Source organism: Ovis aries, chromosome 13, assembly GCF_016772045.2.
Source record: "Ovis aries strain OAR_USU_Benz2616 breed Rambouillet chromosome 13, ARS-UI_Ramb_v3.0, whole genome shotgun sequence".
NCBI classification, from domain to species: domain Eukaryota; kingdom Metazoa; phylum Chordata; class Mammalia; order Artiodactyla; family Bovidae; genus Ovis; species Ovis aries.
In genome coordinates, this window is record NC_056066.1 from 8,703,595 (window position 1) to 8,721,219 (window position 17,625).

General features: G+C 38.4%; 1 protein-coding gene across 2 annotated transcripts in view; it reads left to right on the top strand.

The window, feature by feature from the left end:
• Positions 1 to 17,625, top strand: part of MACROD2 (mono-ADP ribosylhydrolase 2) — a 2,324,156-nt gene that overhangs the window by 1,323,285 nt on the left and 983,246 nt on the right. For both annotated transcript variants that reach the window (XM_027976486.2, XM_042230293.1), the window contains exon 6: positions 13,176 to 13,297. In XM_027976486.2, coding sequence (XP_027832287.1) covers positions 13,176 to 13,297 — 122 coding nt within the window. The remainder of the gene's footprint in view (positions 1 to 13,175; positions 13,298 to 17,625) is intronic.

The window sequence follows — 17,625 nt, forward strand, 5'->3', positions numbered from 1 at the left end:
TAATAGCTAATTTATTCCCCATTATTAAGTTGAAAAGTAAATATTATTCTATTTTTTACAGAGAGGAGAAGAAAAGTAGTTTGACCAAGTTTGCCTAGTCAGTGAGTGGGATTTCCCACTGGGATACGAAGACTTTTTTTCTTGTTCTTTCTTGGTGTCATCCTATCCAGTGATAACTATGTGATGGTCACATTCCAGTGATCATCCTTTTCTGAGGTCTTTAGAGACTTCTCTACAATACTCTCCTACTCATAATAAACTACTCATTCTTCCACTCCACTTACTTCTCTCACCAGAGCACCTCTTCGGTCATATTATCATATCATCTTGTGCTTGAACCCATTTTCAAATAAAAATTGGAATGTTTATTCATTGGCCCACACAATAGTATATTACTAGAGAATCAAGCACCGGATATTATTTATTCATTTACAGGTATTTCTTTCTTTTGAAATCTGGCATTCATTACTTAATTATCAGAGCTCCCAGGCAGACATTTCATTGTTAGCATCTGAATCACTATGAAAAGTTATCTTGGTTTTCTTAGAGTGGTTTTCGATTAATGGCTTCCACTAAATAATCTTGCAGAAGCACATGTTGACCTCTTTGAATCTTACCCTCACAATGAATTATGCTTGAAAGGCTCAGTGATATATTCTGTTCCCTTGAGTGATTCTATGTCGGACCCAAAATAGACAGGGAAGGAGGGGGAAAAATATACTTTGATAAAGCAAAATTAGTTACCTTCAACTGTACGCATTTTGTTTCTCTTACTCATCCTTTCTTATCCTTGTCCTCTTTCTGCATTTTATTTTTATGTTAAGGTTGGATTTCTAAAAGACTTACAAACACTACAATAATTTGGGTCTCAATTACTCTTCTGATTTTGCCATTGGTATATTTATGGAGTATCATCCCCTCCATTCCTATCATCCCCTCAGTCACCCAGAGTAAGGTTACTTAGGATGAATTTCAACTCTTTCTCTCTTTTCTCCCATCCACCTTGAAATCATCATCAAAATTGCCCAGAACCTTTACATTTCTTGAATTGTCTGTCCCTTTCTCGTTCCTTCCAATCTGGCTTAATGTTAGCTGCTTTCCTTCCCTTCGGTAGCTTCCAACTCATTCTACGATGAAGGAAGTATGAGGAAGGAAACCATGGTCATGACTTCTCTTGGGAATGCATGATCCTAGAGGACCTAAAGGACCTCCTCCCCTTTATCCTGGGTTGTCTTGGAGAATTCGTCTTTAAAAAGCTGAATCTGCCATTTTATTTTCTACTAGAATCAGTTGAAAGTCATCTTAGACTTCTTGAGTCCTTGCAAACTGCTTATTTAACAAGAGCTTTTTTATTCAAAAGATGTTGGCAAGTAGAAATGATTTGATTGCTGTCTCACAGAAGTGGAAAGAGAAATTAGGTTCTAAGATTAAGATACTTTAGACCCAAAAGACAGTTTTGCATTCAGTTAAAATTATTCTTTTGAGCTTCCTAGATGGCACTAGTGGTAAAGAACCTGCCTGCCAATGCAGGAGACTTAAGAGACTCAGGTTTGATCCCTGGGTTGGAAGATCCTCTGGAGGAAGATATGGCAACCCTCCCCAGTCTTCTTGCCTGGAGACTCCCATGGACAGGGGAACCTGGCAGGCTATAGTCCATAGCATCATATAGTGCTGGACACGACTGCAGCAACTTAACACACACATATGCAAGATTATTCTTTTAAAATCCCTTAACTCATACAAAAGTTGAAGCAGAGAAGTACCATTTATTAACAAGTCCAGCACATCTAGTTTCCCCTGTAGAACTGAAAGAGATCACTGCTTCTTCAAACTTGAGAACCAGGTATAGTAGTTAATGGTGTCAATTTTCCATAGAAGTGGCAATATTTATATTTAGTTACTAGATCTGCATAGCAACAAACTGTAGTGTAGCAGTGCTCAAAGTGTGGTTTAAGGATACCTCTTTCAGGGGATTTGTGAGGTCAGTACCATGTGCATAATAATATTGAGAAATGGTTTGCATTTTCCCTCTCTTTTTCTCTTAAGTGTGCAGTGCAGTTTTCCAGAAGTTACCTGACATGTGATAGCATCATTTTCCTGATAGTTTACCATATGTGTCCCTTTGTTTTCTTGTGTGATATATGGTGGTGGTGGTTTAGTCACTAAGTCATGCCTGACTCTTTCGACCCCATGGACGATATAGCCTGCCAGGCTCCTTGGTCCATGGGATTTTCCAGGCAATAATACTGGTATTAGGTTGCCATTTGCTTCTCCAGGGGATCTTCCCAAACCAAGGATTGAACCTGCATCTCCTGCTTTGCAGGCAGATTCTTTACCAACTGAGTCACCAGGGAAGCCCCGTATGATAGATATGACCCACCAAAACAAAAGTTCTCACAGGCACTCAGTTATTTTTAAGACTTTATAAAGTCCTGAAGCCAAAAAGTTTGTAAACTGCTTCTATTATGCACAAAGAACCAATCACATCTGAGAGGTGGGTGGAAATAGAGACTGATTTCTTGGAGTCCAGCAACGTAAGTTCATGTTCATACTAGAGCAGACACTCATGTGGAAATGTTTAGTGAAATTACCCTTACTATTTAAACATTTTGTCATTTTCACCCCTCCTCTTTTCACCCCTTGTTCATATCATTGACTTTGTATAAGGGAACTCATGAAAACTGCAACTTCTTTGTATACAGATTGCCATGTATTCTTTCTTTTAGAATCAATGTGTTTCTTTTTTTTTAATAGGCCAAAAGTAGATAGGATGCTTGTGAGGGACACAAGTGGGGAGTTGACGGGTCTGTCTAGAATCAATGTTAATCTCTTAAAATGTTCTGTCCTCAGTTGTCTTTTCTAAATACAAATGTTCCTCTATATAATTAGGTGTGGAACCTTGTGTGGATGAGTAGACCATGAAAGGGCAACCCAAAAGAGCACAATTATCACTGTATGGAGTCGGAACCTGGAATGTCAGGTCCATGAATCAAGGCAAATTGGAAGTGGTCAAACAAGAGATGGCAAGGGTGAGTGTCGACATTCTAGGAATCAGCGAACTAAAATGGACTGGAATGGGTGAATTTAACTCAGATGACCATTACATCTACTACTGTGGGCAGGAATCCCTCAGAAGAAATGGAGTAGCCATCATGGTCAACAAAAGAGTCCGAAATGCAGTACTTGGATGCAATCTCAAAACGACAGAATGATCTCTGTTCGTCTCCAAGGCAAACCATTCAATATCACAGTTATCCAAGTCTATGCCCCAATCAGTAACACTGAAGAAACTGAAGTTGAACGGTTTTATGAAGACCAACAAGATCTTTTAGACCTAACACCCCAAAAAGATGTCCTTTTCATTATAGGGGACTGGAATGCAAAAGTAGGAAGTCAAGAAACACCTGGAGTAACAGGCAAATTTGGCCTTGGAATGCGGAATGAAGCAGGGCAAAGACTAATAGAGTTTTGCCAAGAAAATGCACTGGTCATAGCAAACAGCCTGTTCCAACAACACAAGAGTAGACTCTACACATGGACATCACCAGATGGTCAACACCGAAATCAGATTGATTCTATTCTTTGCAGCCAAAGATGGAGAAGCTCTATACAGTCAACAAAAACAAGACCAGGAGCTGACTGTGGCTCAGATCATGAACTCCTTTTTGCCAAATTCAGACTTAAATTGAAGAAAGTAGGGAAAACCGCTAGACCATTCAGGTATGACCTAAATCAAATCCCTTATGATTATACAGTGGAAGTGAGAAATAGATTTAAGGGTCTAGATCTGATAGATAGAGTGCCTGATGAACTATGGAATGAGGTTCATGACATTGTACAGGAGATAGGGATCAAGACCATCCCCATGGAAAAGAAATGCAAAAAAGTAAAATGGCTGTCTGGGGAGGCCTTACAAATAGCTGTGAAAAGAAGAGAGGCGAAAAGCAAAGGAGAAAAGCAAAGATATAAGCATCTGAATGCAGAGTTCCAAAGAATAGCAAGAAGAGATAAGAAAGCCTTCCTCAGTGATCAATGCAAAGAAATAGAGGAAAAGAACAGAATGGGAAAGACTAGAGATCTCTTCAAGAAAATGAGAGATACCAAGGGAACATTTCATGCAAAGATGGGCTTGATAAAGGACAGAAATGGTCTGGACCTAACAGAAGCAGAAGATGTTAAGAAGAGGTGGCAAGAATACACGGAAGAACTGTATAAAAAAGATCTTCACGACCCAGATAATGATGATGGTGTGATCGCTAATCTAGAGCCAGACATCTTGGAATGTGAAGTCAAGTGGGCCTTAGAAAGCATCATTATGAACAAAGCTAGTGGAGGTGATGGAATTCCAGTTGAGCTATTTCAAATCCTGAAAGATGATGCTGTGAAAGTGCTTCACTCAATATGCCAGCAAATTTGGAAAAGTCAGCAGTGGCCACAGGACTGGAAAAGATCAGTTTTCATTCCAACCCCAAAGAAAGGCAATGCCAAAGAATGCTCAAACTACCGCACAATTGGACTCATCTCACATGCTAGTAAAGTAATGTTCAAAATTCTCCAAGCCAGACTTCAGCAATACGTGAACCATGAACTCCCTGATTGTCAAGCTGGTTTTAGAAAAGGCAGAGGAAGCAGAGATCAAATTTCCAACATCTGTTGGATAATGGAAAAAGCAACAGAGTTCCAGAAAAACATCTATTTCTCCTTTATTGACTATGCCAAAGCCTTTGACTGTGTGGATCACAATAAACTGTGGAAAATTCTTCAAGAGATGGGAATACCAGAACACCTGACCTGCCTCTTGAGAAATCTGTATGCAGGTCAGGACACGACTGAGCGACTGAACTGAACTGAACTGAACTGGAGTAGCTATAGCCCAGCACTGTCTTATGAATGGACTGAGCTCAGGGAGCAGTTAAACCTGGTTTGTTTTGACGGAAAGGTGGGTTTATTATACCCAAATATCACTTTTTAAAGAAATGTGAAAAGTGATCCCATTAAGTTTTTGAGAAGACATGTAGAGAGTCTGTAATTTTCCACTTTGTGATTTGAGAGCCAAAATCAATCTCTAGAACAAAGCCAATTTATTCTAAAATGAGCCATATGCAGATGAGGGAAGTGACACATTTTTAAAATGCATTTATTTAATTATCTCTTGCAGAAAAAGGCAAAAAAAAAAATCACTACACATTTTTCCTGTTGGAATTCTTTGGGAAGAGTCTTTAGCTTTTATTAAAAAGTGTGATGGTGTTAGAGTTGTTTTTTTTTTTTTTCAATTGTCTGTAGTTCAGTTATTAGGAAATCTTTGATGATGCTTTGCTGAGTCATTCTGTGAAGAAAGATTCTCAGCTCTATGAAAATTTGTGTTGAATGATCTGAACCAGTCGAACTACATTCCACTGCTTGCTCAGTCCAGACTGTCCATTACACCTCATTGTTTCCGCTAATCCAGTGTATCATCTCCGGTTAGATTGATTACATTGGGCCAACTTTTATTGAACCACTCACAAATTCACTAATTATCTATTAGTCAACGGTTCCCATAGCATTCTTGGCTTTGTGGGAGACTCAGGCGTCGACTGGTCATGTCTTCTGCAGTGGAAGCAGAGTTTCTATGTGACGCCAGGAAACACAGGATCATAGCATCCGAGTTAGAAGGACTCGATGCATATGTGGTCATGTTTGATTGCCTCTGATGACAGGAAATCACCTGCCTCCTGTGGCAGAATGCTTGCTGTGTTACTGAAGAGCTCTGACTGATGGAATCTTCTTAGTCATGTGTACAGAAATGTTCATGTTAAAAGTCAGGTAAATGGTCAAACCTAAGTGATACTGGAGACCAAAAGAGGAGAAATGAGTTCAGTTCAGTTCATGTAGTGGTGTTCATGGATTATATCTTCAAGGAAGGTCAATTTTTCTTTTTTTTTTTTTTTTGAGTTTCATGGGATGGGAAGGATTTTGAGAGGCAAAGTGGAGGGGCTTTCTCGATACCAGGAAAGACGTGGAGTCAGAAAAAGCTCACAGGCTGTTTGGTGTGAGTGCGTAGAGCAGTTACCTTACGTACCTGGCACTTCATGAATGTATTCATGGAATAGATAGAGTTAATGACTGAGGGAATGACGGCACAAAAAGTCTTTTCTTGTCCAGACGTGTGGTGGCAAGGGAGCTGTAAAGGAAGGCTGGTGACAAACGAGCAAGTTGACTCCTCTGGCACTTGAGTCCCAGCCCAGACTCTGCATTTGTGGAGACATCCTTGCAGTGGGGACGGACATTCACTTATTTTTACTGACTACATAGAAGTTTTAAAGCCCACTTTCCCTTTGCGTCTTAATAAAGTACTGGTTTTACATCTCTCTGAAAAAGCTGCAAATTGCTGCCCATCCCTTAAACTGGAACAAAGGCCTTATTATTATTTTCCTTGAAAAACTCGTATTGACTATGTGGGCTTCTACCTCCTCTCGACCCCTGCTATTGAAACATTAAAAATGCCATGTATTTGACTCACTTCCTTCTAGGATGTGTTCTCTTTTGGTTCATTCTAAAATGATGGTGAAATGTTGGACTTTTGCAGAAAATTCAGCTTCCCACAGTCTCTCTGAGACCCTTCTCTGTTGGAAATATGCCCCCAGTGTCCTGTGGAATTTCAAAGATCCTATAAGTGGCTGACCATAGGATATCCATTTGATAGAAATTCCATCTATATTATTGCAAATAGACCCTTATGTGTAGGTGTCCGGTTGAAAGAGGACACAGTCCCATTAGGACTGATCTAAAATAAATCTTTGGCAGAAGAAAGAGAGCTGGTAACAAATTTCAAATGGGCTTTGCCCCTTCCTTCTTCTATTTCTTCTTCTTTTTAATCTGAATGATAACATTTTGGTAGAAAGTGCTCGACTACTATTTTAAGACTTGATCCTCACAATTTAAGCTTAAAACTTCACAACTTTGCAGTCAATGAAGCACGAAACATTGTCAACACAAGATGCCCCAAACAATGCTATCTTATTTCCATGTAAAAATGGGATTCAAGCCTGAAAATGAATTGAGCATACTAGTTAAAGTTTTGACTGTGTATTCTGTGTGTCCTTATCAGCTGTAAAATGCAAATGGTGTTTAGCTACTGTATATTTAATCCTAGACACAGACATCTAAGCAGGCTAAGAGAAGAAAACTAGAAGTCCTTTGTAACTAAGAACATTGAAGGGGAAAACAAACAAAAACAACAAGCTCAACTCACAGACTCAAAGGAAAATAGACTAGAAAATACCATTGTAAGTGCTAGTTTATCCCAAACCCATGCACAGAGCTGTATGACTAGTCTTTCTGAGCATGGAAAGAAATCAAACATGTACCTGAAGAAATGTGTATGAGAATAATCCAAACTCAGAAATGTGCTGCAGCTGAAATACAGTCTCACTGATGTCTGCTGTAGGTTGAAAAGGAACATCTTATGGACAATTGATTGTTTCTTGAAATATAATAAAAACAAGCTTTGAAAATGTGTATATGAAAAACATTGACCTATATGGAAAGAAAAGGCAACATTTACTTTGTAATGCTATCAGGTAGTAATTCAATTTCCCGTTAACCGAACTTGAAGTATTCTGCTTTGGGTCATAGATTGGTGGTGCTTATCATATAAATTAGCCAATAAGATTTGCAAATAATACTTTCAGTGCTTGGTTTTGTGGTTGTAGCTCTAGAAAAGAAAATCAATTTAATCCCATGCATTGGTTTTCTTCTTAAAAATTCATGCAATTTGAATATGACTGACAGGGCATGGCATCATTATGCAGCCGGTTAGATGGACCGATTATGCTTATGAATACAAGAATGGAGTGAATGAAAGCAATGTGTAATTGATTCTACTTCTGGTCTGACTGTTCATTAACAGTTTGAATGTGGCACAGTTGCTTCTCAAATGGAAAACGATGAGAGCAACCTATATAGGTTCCCTCATTTGTTTCAAAATTCATTATGCTAATATTTTTTCACAGAATGTTTTTGCTGCATTTGTTTTATCAAGCAGAAGTCTGATCAGATCTTAGTAAATGATTCTACTGCTTTCAATATTTATTTGGCCTTCCACCTGCACACTTTTCAATTTACACATTTAGAAATGAAAGCAGGCTCCCTCTGGCACCCCCTTCAAAGCAAACCTTCCATCCTACCCTCCTTTTCTATAGACTTGAGACTAATTTCCCAGGATAGAACAAGGTGGAGGAGAACAAGGCGGTGGTTATAGCTTCAAAACAAAAGAGCTGATTTACAGGCTGATTGATTTCAGAAATAAATGAACAAAAACAGGCTCATTTGTCTTGCCGCAGGTTAGTCAGATAAAGCACGAAAGGGCCTGCCATCTCATTTTCCATACCTCTTCCAGGGGTTGCATCAAGTGCTGATGAAATGTGCAGATCACACGGCTGTTTTCTTGGCTTTCCTCAGTTGTGTAAGAAAGGGCTTCAAGTGCACAAAGGCTGCTCTTCCTTTCTGGAATGCAGAGCCAAACATTTCAGGGAAACAGCATTATTGTCATGGCTCACAGGGAGATATAATGCTGATTCTGTAATAGTAATCCCTGCCCTCTCATTTGCCTACAAGTTCCTGCCAGATTTTGAGACAGAGGAAAAAACAAAATTTGTGCAGGGCCAGGCCGTTCTATCTAGGAGCTACAGTTGTACTGTGAGCTCCAAATTGGATTGTCTTTGCAATTAGTTAGCATATTAATTTCATATTCAATCTTCCTCTAGTTCTGATTTTTAAAAAAATTAAATCAGCAGTTGACTTATTAAAATAATAGGTCTGAGAACTTCATACTGGAAATAGATTTCTTTTTTCGGATTAAAACTTACAAGATCTACTCTTTCAGTAACTTTCAAATATACAATATGCTATTATCAACAGCAGTCACCATACTGTGCATTATATTCTCAGAACTTGTTTATTTTATCACTGAAAGTTTGTACCTTTTGACCTACTTCATCCATTTCATGTCTTCCTTTCTGTCCCCTGCTTCTGACAAGCACCAATCTGTTCTCTGTGTCTATGAGATTGCTGTTTTTTTTATTATTATTATTCTATGTATAAGTGAGATGGTACAGTATTTGTCTTCCTCTCTCTGATTTATTTTACTTAGTGTAATGTCCTCAAGTTCCATCCATATTCTCATGAATGGGAGAACTTTCTTCATTTTTATGGTTGAATAGTATTCCATTGTGTATGGTGTGTATATATATATATATATATGTATGTGTATATATATATATATATATATATATATATATATATATAACCCATTTTCTCTTTCCATTCATCCATCATTGGTAACTCTGGTTATATCAATGAACTGTGCCATGCTTAGTTGCTCAGTCGTGTCTGACTCTTTGTGACCCCATGGACTGTAGCCTGCCAGGCTCCTCTGTCCATGGGGATTCTCCAGGCAAGAATACTGGAGTGGGTTGCTCTGCCTTCCTCCAGGGGATCTTCCAAACCCAACGATCAAACCCAGGTCTCCTGCGTTGCAGGCAGATTCTTTACCATCTGAGCCACCAGGGAAGCCCCAAAATACTGGAGTGGGTAGCCTATCCCTTCTCCAGGAGATCTTCCCTACACAGGAATCAAACTGGGGTCTCTTGCATTGCAGGCGGATTCTTTACCAGGTGAGCTACCAGCTGGGCTGTTGTAAACTGTGCTACAGTGAACATGGAGGGGCAGATATCTGTTGGGGATGTTTTTCTTTCCACTGAATAAATACCCAGAAGTGTAATTGTTGGATCATATGGTAGTTCTGTTTTTAATTTTTTGAAGGACCCCCATACTGTTTTCATGAACACCTGCATGGAAATAATCATATCAGTTTTTCCTATGGTATCTTATTCATCTACCTCAAGACTTCATATTTGATAAAACTGCTAACTCCAAAGAAAGCCCCAGGTGTCTGGGGAATCTTTCGTTGTGCCCATTTTAAAACATGTCCACAGTCCACTTGAAATGGGTGGAATTGTGTGACAGTTGTAAGCAGTCAGAGTACAGTGATGGTGACACTGTGTCAGTCCCAAGGCTGAGACAGAAAAGATAAACACAGCTTCCAGTTCTGGCATTGGTGTTGAAGCCCTGCGCTGTCCCGTGAGCAATCTGGCTGTTCTGAGGACTCATGAGAAAACCCAAACCGGCCCCCATGGTGAGTCCCTGCTCAGCCTTAGCTTCTGCTTAACTATGACTATACCTGGGACTCCATGCCTGCCAGACCCTCCAGCTGAGCCATTTCAGAATTTTTGATCCAAAAAAAGTCATAAAAATAATCAAGTGGTGATTTTTGTTAAGAAAACATGTTTTTGTTTGAAGATTTTGTTTTAAGATTTTGTTAAGATAAAATGTGTTACCAAGTTTTAGGGTAGTTTCTTGCATAGCAATAGCCAATGAAAATTTGCATGTGTACAAAGTATGAAGCTAAAGTAATAGAATTCATGGTAAGCATGGAAAACTTTATATATAAAAATGTATGCGATTTACTTCAACAAACAGTTGTGTTGAGAAAAGTTAATTCACAGTCATATTGCCTTTGTGACAGTGTGTCTCCCTATATTGATCTGTGGCTTTGGGCATAATTCTTTCTCCTATGGATCCACTGAGCAAGGGAAAAATGGATTAAGTTTTCCATATTGTCCTTTTCATCTCTAAAAATTCTTGACTGCTGTCTAAAATTCTTTGGTAACTAAGATACATAAGATGTATCCTGTACTACATGTCCACTTATAAGGTAGGTTGGACTCAGTTTGCATATTAAAATCATGGTAAAACTTTAAATATAGGTACAAGGGACTTCCCTGATAGCTCAGTTGGTTAAGAATCCACCTGCAATGCAGGGTTTGGTTCCTGGGTCGGGAAGATAATTTGGAGAAGGGATAGGCTACCCACTCCAATATTCTTGGGCTTCCCTTGTAGCTCAGCTGGTGAAAAATCTGCCTGCAATGCAGGAGACCTGGGTTCGATCCCTGGGTTGGGAAGATCCCCTGGAGAAGGGAAAGGCTACCCACTCCAGTATTCTGGCCTGGAGAATTCCATGGACTGTATAGTCCATGGGGACAAAAAGAGTCAAACTCGATTGAGTGACTTGCACTTTATACCCATATCTTACCTGCTTTGGGAAATTGTGTTGCATTCACATTGCAATTCTTGTTATTACACACAAAAACATTAGTGTCTGTGTGTGTATGTGCACGTGCATGCAAGCCTATGCTAAATACAAATTCAGTTCAGTTCATTTCAGTTCAGTTCAGTCGCTCAGTCGTATCCGACTTTTGCGACCCCATGAGTCGCAGCACACCAGGCCTCCCTGTCCATCACCATCTCCCGGAGTTCACTCAAACTCATGTCCATCGAGTTGGTGATGCTATCCAGCCATCTCATCCTCTATCATCCCCCTTTCCTCCTGCCCCCAATCCCTCCCAGCATCAGAGTCTTTTCCAGTGAGTCAACTCTTCGCCTGAGGTGGCCAAAGTACTGGCATTTCAGCTTTAGCATCATTCCTTCCAAAGAAATCCCAGGGCTGACCTCCTTTAGAATGGACTGGTTGGATCTCCTTGCAGTCCAAGGCACTCTCTAGAGTCTTCTCCAACACCACAGTTAAAAAGCATCAATTCTTCAGCGCTCAGTTTTCTTCACAGTCCAACTCTCGCACCCATACATGACCACTGGAAAAACCATAGTCTTGACTACACGGACCTTTGTTGGCAAAGTAATGTCTCTGCCTTTGAATATGCTATCTAGGTTGGTCATAACTTTCCTTCCAAAGAGTAAGCGTCTTTAACCTAATATCCCTCTATTTTGTCTTTCTGTATCATAGCATTTCTCACTTTAAAACCAGGTTTGTCTGAAATAAACATCTGCATGAACTCACTAATAAGGTTTCTGCCTATTTTGATTACAAGATAGCATCATCAGCATTATCTGAACAAGGGTTTAAATACTGTTTAAAGCTGTTAAAAGTTGAAATCAACATTTGGGGATTTTCTCAATATCAAATAATACTCTTGACATTTAGCAGACAATCAACAAAGATTTTTCTCTTCTTGATTTCTTTTCCACTGTTTAAATTTCATATGCAATTTAAAACCATTAACTATTCCATAGCTGTATTTTAGCAAAGTGTTCTTATTCTTTTTACTGTTTTTGAAATTAACCGGTACTAATTAGCCAAAGCAAGTAATTTCATTTCATTATAATATTCTAATGATATTAGACTGAATTTATCTTTTTGGTCAAAGTTGATCAGTTCTTGTTATTCACATCAGTGGAATGAGTTGATAGTCCAGATTAACAGATAAGACTGAGAAGCAGGAGTAATAAAGGCCTTTTCAAGTAATTTGGATTAAAATTTAGTTTTTTCCTTACTATCTTTATTGACTTAAAATGAGGATGGTTCTATTTCATTGAATTCCTAAATTTAAATGTTTATGTGTGCCAGAATGGCTGATTTTATATGGAAAAGCAAGAACATTAAATATTGTATTTTAAATATAAATAGAGGTTGAGAGGTATACATTGATTTTGGAGATTTACTATAATGAAAACTAGAAGTTAGGGAATTATTACAAACCATTATCCTCAGCATATCTTATGTGTGTGAGCATTGGTAGATTGCATTGTAAATTGCTATGGATATTTAAAAATGATTATTTTAGGATTATTATTATTTTATTTTTTGACTTTTTCAGAAACTTGCCCTTCTTTATAGTTTTTACAATGTCTGACACTATTATCTTATATACAAGGTGATATGTAACATTGGTTCTTCCTTCCCATGTCAATTCAGAATGCTCATTTTGTAGGCAATTATTTCTCAGTTTATCTCCTACTGAGGATTTGTCATTTGCCAGTGTACCAATTATTCACATCTTATATTATAATTTGTTATGCTTGGATCTGACCAATAACAATAGAACAATTTACTGGTAGGGGATTCCTTTACATAATTATTACCTTCCTAGAATATTGCCTACTTTAAAAAGCTATGCTATCTAAAATATTTTACCAGAGAAGCATTTGCATCATCAGTATTTCTTAGCTTGCTTGTCTCTAAACTCCAAAACAAATACCTAAAATAAATAAAGCAACAGTTATGTGAAAAGCAAAAATTCTCTTATTTACCCTGTTTTTCCTTCCTTTTGTGTTTACAGATGTCATCCACACTGTAGGGCCGATAGCCAGAGGCCATATTAACGGTTCCCACAAGGAAGACCTTGCAAACTGCTATAAATCATCTCTGAAACTGGTGAAAGAAAATAACATCCGATCAGTTGTAAGTACTTTCATGCTATTTCTTATTCTTTTTCAGCCTTTATATGCTGGAAATCAATCTTGTCCACAATGAAGGTAGAAAATAATTGTTATTCGGAAAACCAAGTTTAATCAGCTTAGGAAGTGAGACAGCTATTGGTTATCATGACTCCACTTTTTTGTATGTCTGACATAATTGCTTAATTATTTTGAATTTAAAATGATAGCATCCCAGAACTGGAACCATCACATCTAATTTATTTTCTCCCTATTGTCATTCTCTTTTGAAGAGAATGTTCATGAATGTGTGTGTGTTTTAACTTGAAAGATGTTATTCTTTTAGATTGATTTTGGCCATCCTAAACTACTGCTCTGTGCTTGGATACGCCACACCCCTTCTACATTTGACCCATTTAGGTGGGAGAGTTCAGAAAATGTGGATCCAATCTTTTCCCTTAGCAGTAGGCTGAGATGAAAGGGGGTCTCCTCTAGCTGGATTTGGAGGTGTTTATTCACCTGCTTTTATTTTGTAACAGACCCTACATTTATTACATCTCAATTACACCAGGAAAATAAAACTATGAGAAAAATGAGAGTCTAAATACACAATAGTAAGTTAATTGGGGCAGAATCCCTTGGGTTTTTCAGATAGATGATAACCTTGCTGAAATCATGGGGCAGGAAGATAAACACTTGCCTTCTTAACAGGCTGAATGGATCAGTATTGTTTGCGAGTTCACAGAAGTGGTGGTTTTATGGCGATTTTATTATTTGCATGAGGAACATTGAGAGTCAGACACATTTGGATAACACTGGATGGTCACTGTACTTTTTGTGAATTATTATGATTATAAAGGGCCTTTTCCAATGTACATTACTGGGTTTGCTTAAAATAAGAAGACTTTTTTCAAGCCATTTATGCTGCCTTTTATATCTTTTCCTACTTGTTAACAGAGCTAGATATTTCATTTCATCCTTTGATTTAGAAAAATGTTTCCTTTTGCAAATGAAATAATAAGACCCTATTCTATCTTAGAAAGTTGCAGTTGAAAGAGAATGATGCAAAGCAAGCTACCAAACCAGTTGACTCATTTTGGGAACGCATGTAAGAATTAAAGATTTTAAAATTTAAAAACTAAAAAACTAAAAAAAAAATAACAATAATCAAAGCAGGCGTGAACATTCTGAGAATAATTAATATTTTGTCAATAATATAGTTTTTTGATTAAAAGAGGCAAATGGGGCTGAAATGCTTGGGAAAAATGGATATATATATATATAGAAGTTTGCAATTTAGGAAATATGACTCTGAGACCTGAAGAGAATTTACCAACAAATTCACTGGCATCTCTAATAATTCCCTTGAAACCAGTAAGAAGAGACTAGTCCATCAGAGACAGTATATAAACAGCACTCATCCTTTCAACAGGAAAACTAAACATCTCTTAACTATTATGACCTTAAAATAATCACATCTGTGTTACTGTACTTGATACTGCAAAGTAAACAGTAAAAGAATCATGGACTAAGTTAAATTAACTTTTCAGATACCCTACAGTGGGATACTCTAGTTGTCCTGATATTGAAATCAGGTCTGCATCGATGCATTTGATGATGATTTTGAGAGGTTAATTGCATGTTACTTGGATAAGATTATCAGGTGGTGGCACGTAAGTGAAGTCATTCCAATACTAGTAAATAAAAATGGAGATGGGAAATATCAGCAAAATATGAAGGAAAATATCCAGCTAAATTAATCACTACATTCTTGCATGGTTGACTGGAGTTGCCATCAAATATCTCATACTAAGAGTAAAAAATTATCTTCCTTCCTTTTCTTTTTCTTTTTTTAATTGAAGTATATCAATTTTCGATGTTGTGCTAGTTTTAGGCAAGCAATAAAGTAATCCATATCCATATACATATATATATTTGTTTTAGATTGTTTCCCATTATGAGTTACTGCAAGATTTTGAATACAGTTCCCTGTTCTAGACACTAAGACGTTGTTCTTTATTTTATATATAGAAGTGCGCATCTCTTAATCTCAGACTCCGACCTTATCCCACCCCTTTGGTGACAATAAGTTTGCTTTCTGTGTCTGAGCCTGTTTCTGTTTTATAAATAAGTTTATTTGTATCACGTTTTTTAGACTTCGTGTATAGTGATATCACAAGGTACTTGTCTTTCTCTGTCTGACTTTCTTCACTTAGTATAATAAACTGTCTATCCATGTTGCTGCAAATGGCATTATTTCATCCTTTTTAATGGCTGAGTAATATTCCATTGTATATACATACTGCTGCTTCTTTATCCATATATCTGGTGACAGATACTTAGCTTGTATCCCTGTCTTGGTTATTGTAAATCATGTATGAACATTGGGGTGCATGTATCTTTTCAAATCATGGTTTTCTTAGGATACATGCCCAAGAGTGGGATTGCTGGATCATGTGGTAACTCTATTTTTAGTATTTCACACAACCTCCATAATGTTCTCTGTGGTAGCTGACTTACTTTCTTTTCTTGAAGGAGGAAATGGAACTTTCTACTTTATATTGAGTGTCATGTTCTTGACCATCATTAAAAAACTAATGACGCTAATGTCATCAAATCATTGTCATGGGGGGGAAATGGAAACTTTTTAGAAAAGTTATCATGACTCGACACATCTTTTATTGTACAAGTTTCTACATTATAGACATCACTACAGATGGAGAGAAATGTTTGATATCAAAATCTTGGTTGGTAATCTGGAAAATAAAGTTAACGAGCTCATTTATATGCATATTAAAGAAAATTTCTCATAAACTCATTTATCAGATCACCTTAGTGTGACCATGGAAAAGTCACATCAATATTTTGTAGTCTCAGTTTCCATATACGAAGAATCAGTAAGTCATTACTGTCTACATCAGAGGCTATTAGGAGGATAGTTGAAATAATGGGTGTAAGATAACAGGAAAATATAATTCTCTATAAAAGTATTTGGTAATGTTACTCTAAGTGTAAGCTATTTTCATAGTGTATAATTTGGCAAGTTTAAGAGATTGAGAACATTTGTGCTTTGATATTCGGAAGACAAGACCTCTAGACATCATCATATCATTTCTTGATGTTTTCATACAGAAATAAATTAGCGTGACGTGTTGAGTTAGTATATTTGCAGAGGAAAATCTCAGTTTTTTCTTTCCTCCTGTGAGAGAAAAATCTTGTTCTTTCCTAGTGTGAGTTTCTTCTCCGTGAGTCTCCTTTACTTCTCACACAGATCATGTCACTTACAACATTTCTGGTCACCAAATATAAGGAGACTTTTCCCATGCTAAGAAATTCTCTGAAACACCACCTGGGTGCCCTGCAACTTAACTCATTTCTGATACTGTGCACCTGGAGATAGTCTCAGACCCCCTAAGCACCAGGTCCCTTAAGACTGCTGCCCTCCCCCGCCCTACACACACACACGCGCGGATGCACACATGTGAGCTTAAAATGCCAACAGTCAAAAGCTCAAGTTTTCACCTGTGCTTCTGATCTACTGGCCGTAGATCGGAAGGTCCAATGATCCAACCCTCTGCTTGGGTTCAGTTAATTTTCTAGAGCAGGTCACAGAACTCAGGGAAACACTTATATGCCTTTACCAGTTTATCAGAGCATGTGGTGAAGGATTCAGCATGGGACTAGGTCTGGGTGGGTCGGGAGTGCAGGAGCTTCTGCCCCCATGTGGTTGGGTGAGTTATTACCCGCCTGACCTGGATGTGTTCGCCCCCTGAGAGGCTCCCCAAACCTGCACCATTGGGATATTGTGGAGACTTACTCATAGGCACGTGCATGTGTGCTAAGTCGCATCAGTCGTGTCCGACTCTGAGACCCCAGGGACTGTCGCCTGCCAGCCTCCTCTGTCCAAGGATTCTCCAGACAAGGGTACTGGAGTGGGTGGCCATTCCCTCCTCCATAGGATCTTCGCAACCCAGGGATCGAATCCATGTCTCTTGCATTGTCAGGCGGGTTCTTGACCACTAGCGCCACCTGGGAATATAGGCACAATCAATCATTAGCTCCATTTCCAGCCCGTCTCCCCTGTTTGGAAGATGAGAGATAGGACTGGAAATCCCAAGCTTCTGATCGCGTCTTGGTTCTGGTGACCAGCCTCCAACCACAGGTCATCCAGAAGCCCACTCAGGGTCAACTCACAAGAACAACAGGTGCTCCTGACGCTCTCATCACCTCGAGATATGCCAGCGGTTTAGGAGCCCTGTGTCAGGCATGGATCAAAGACAAATATTAGAACAAGGGGTGCTCCCAGTGGTCTTGTCACCTCCGAAATTACAAAGGCTTCAGGAGCTCTGGGCC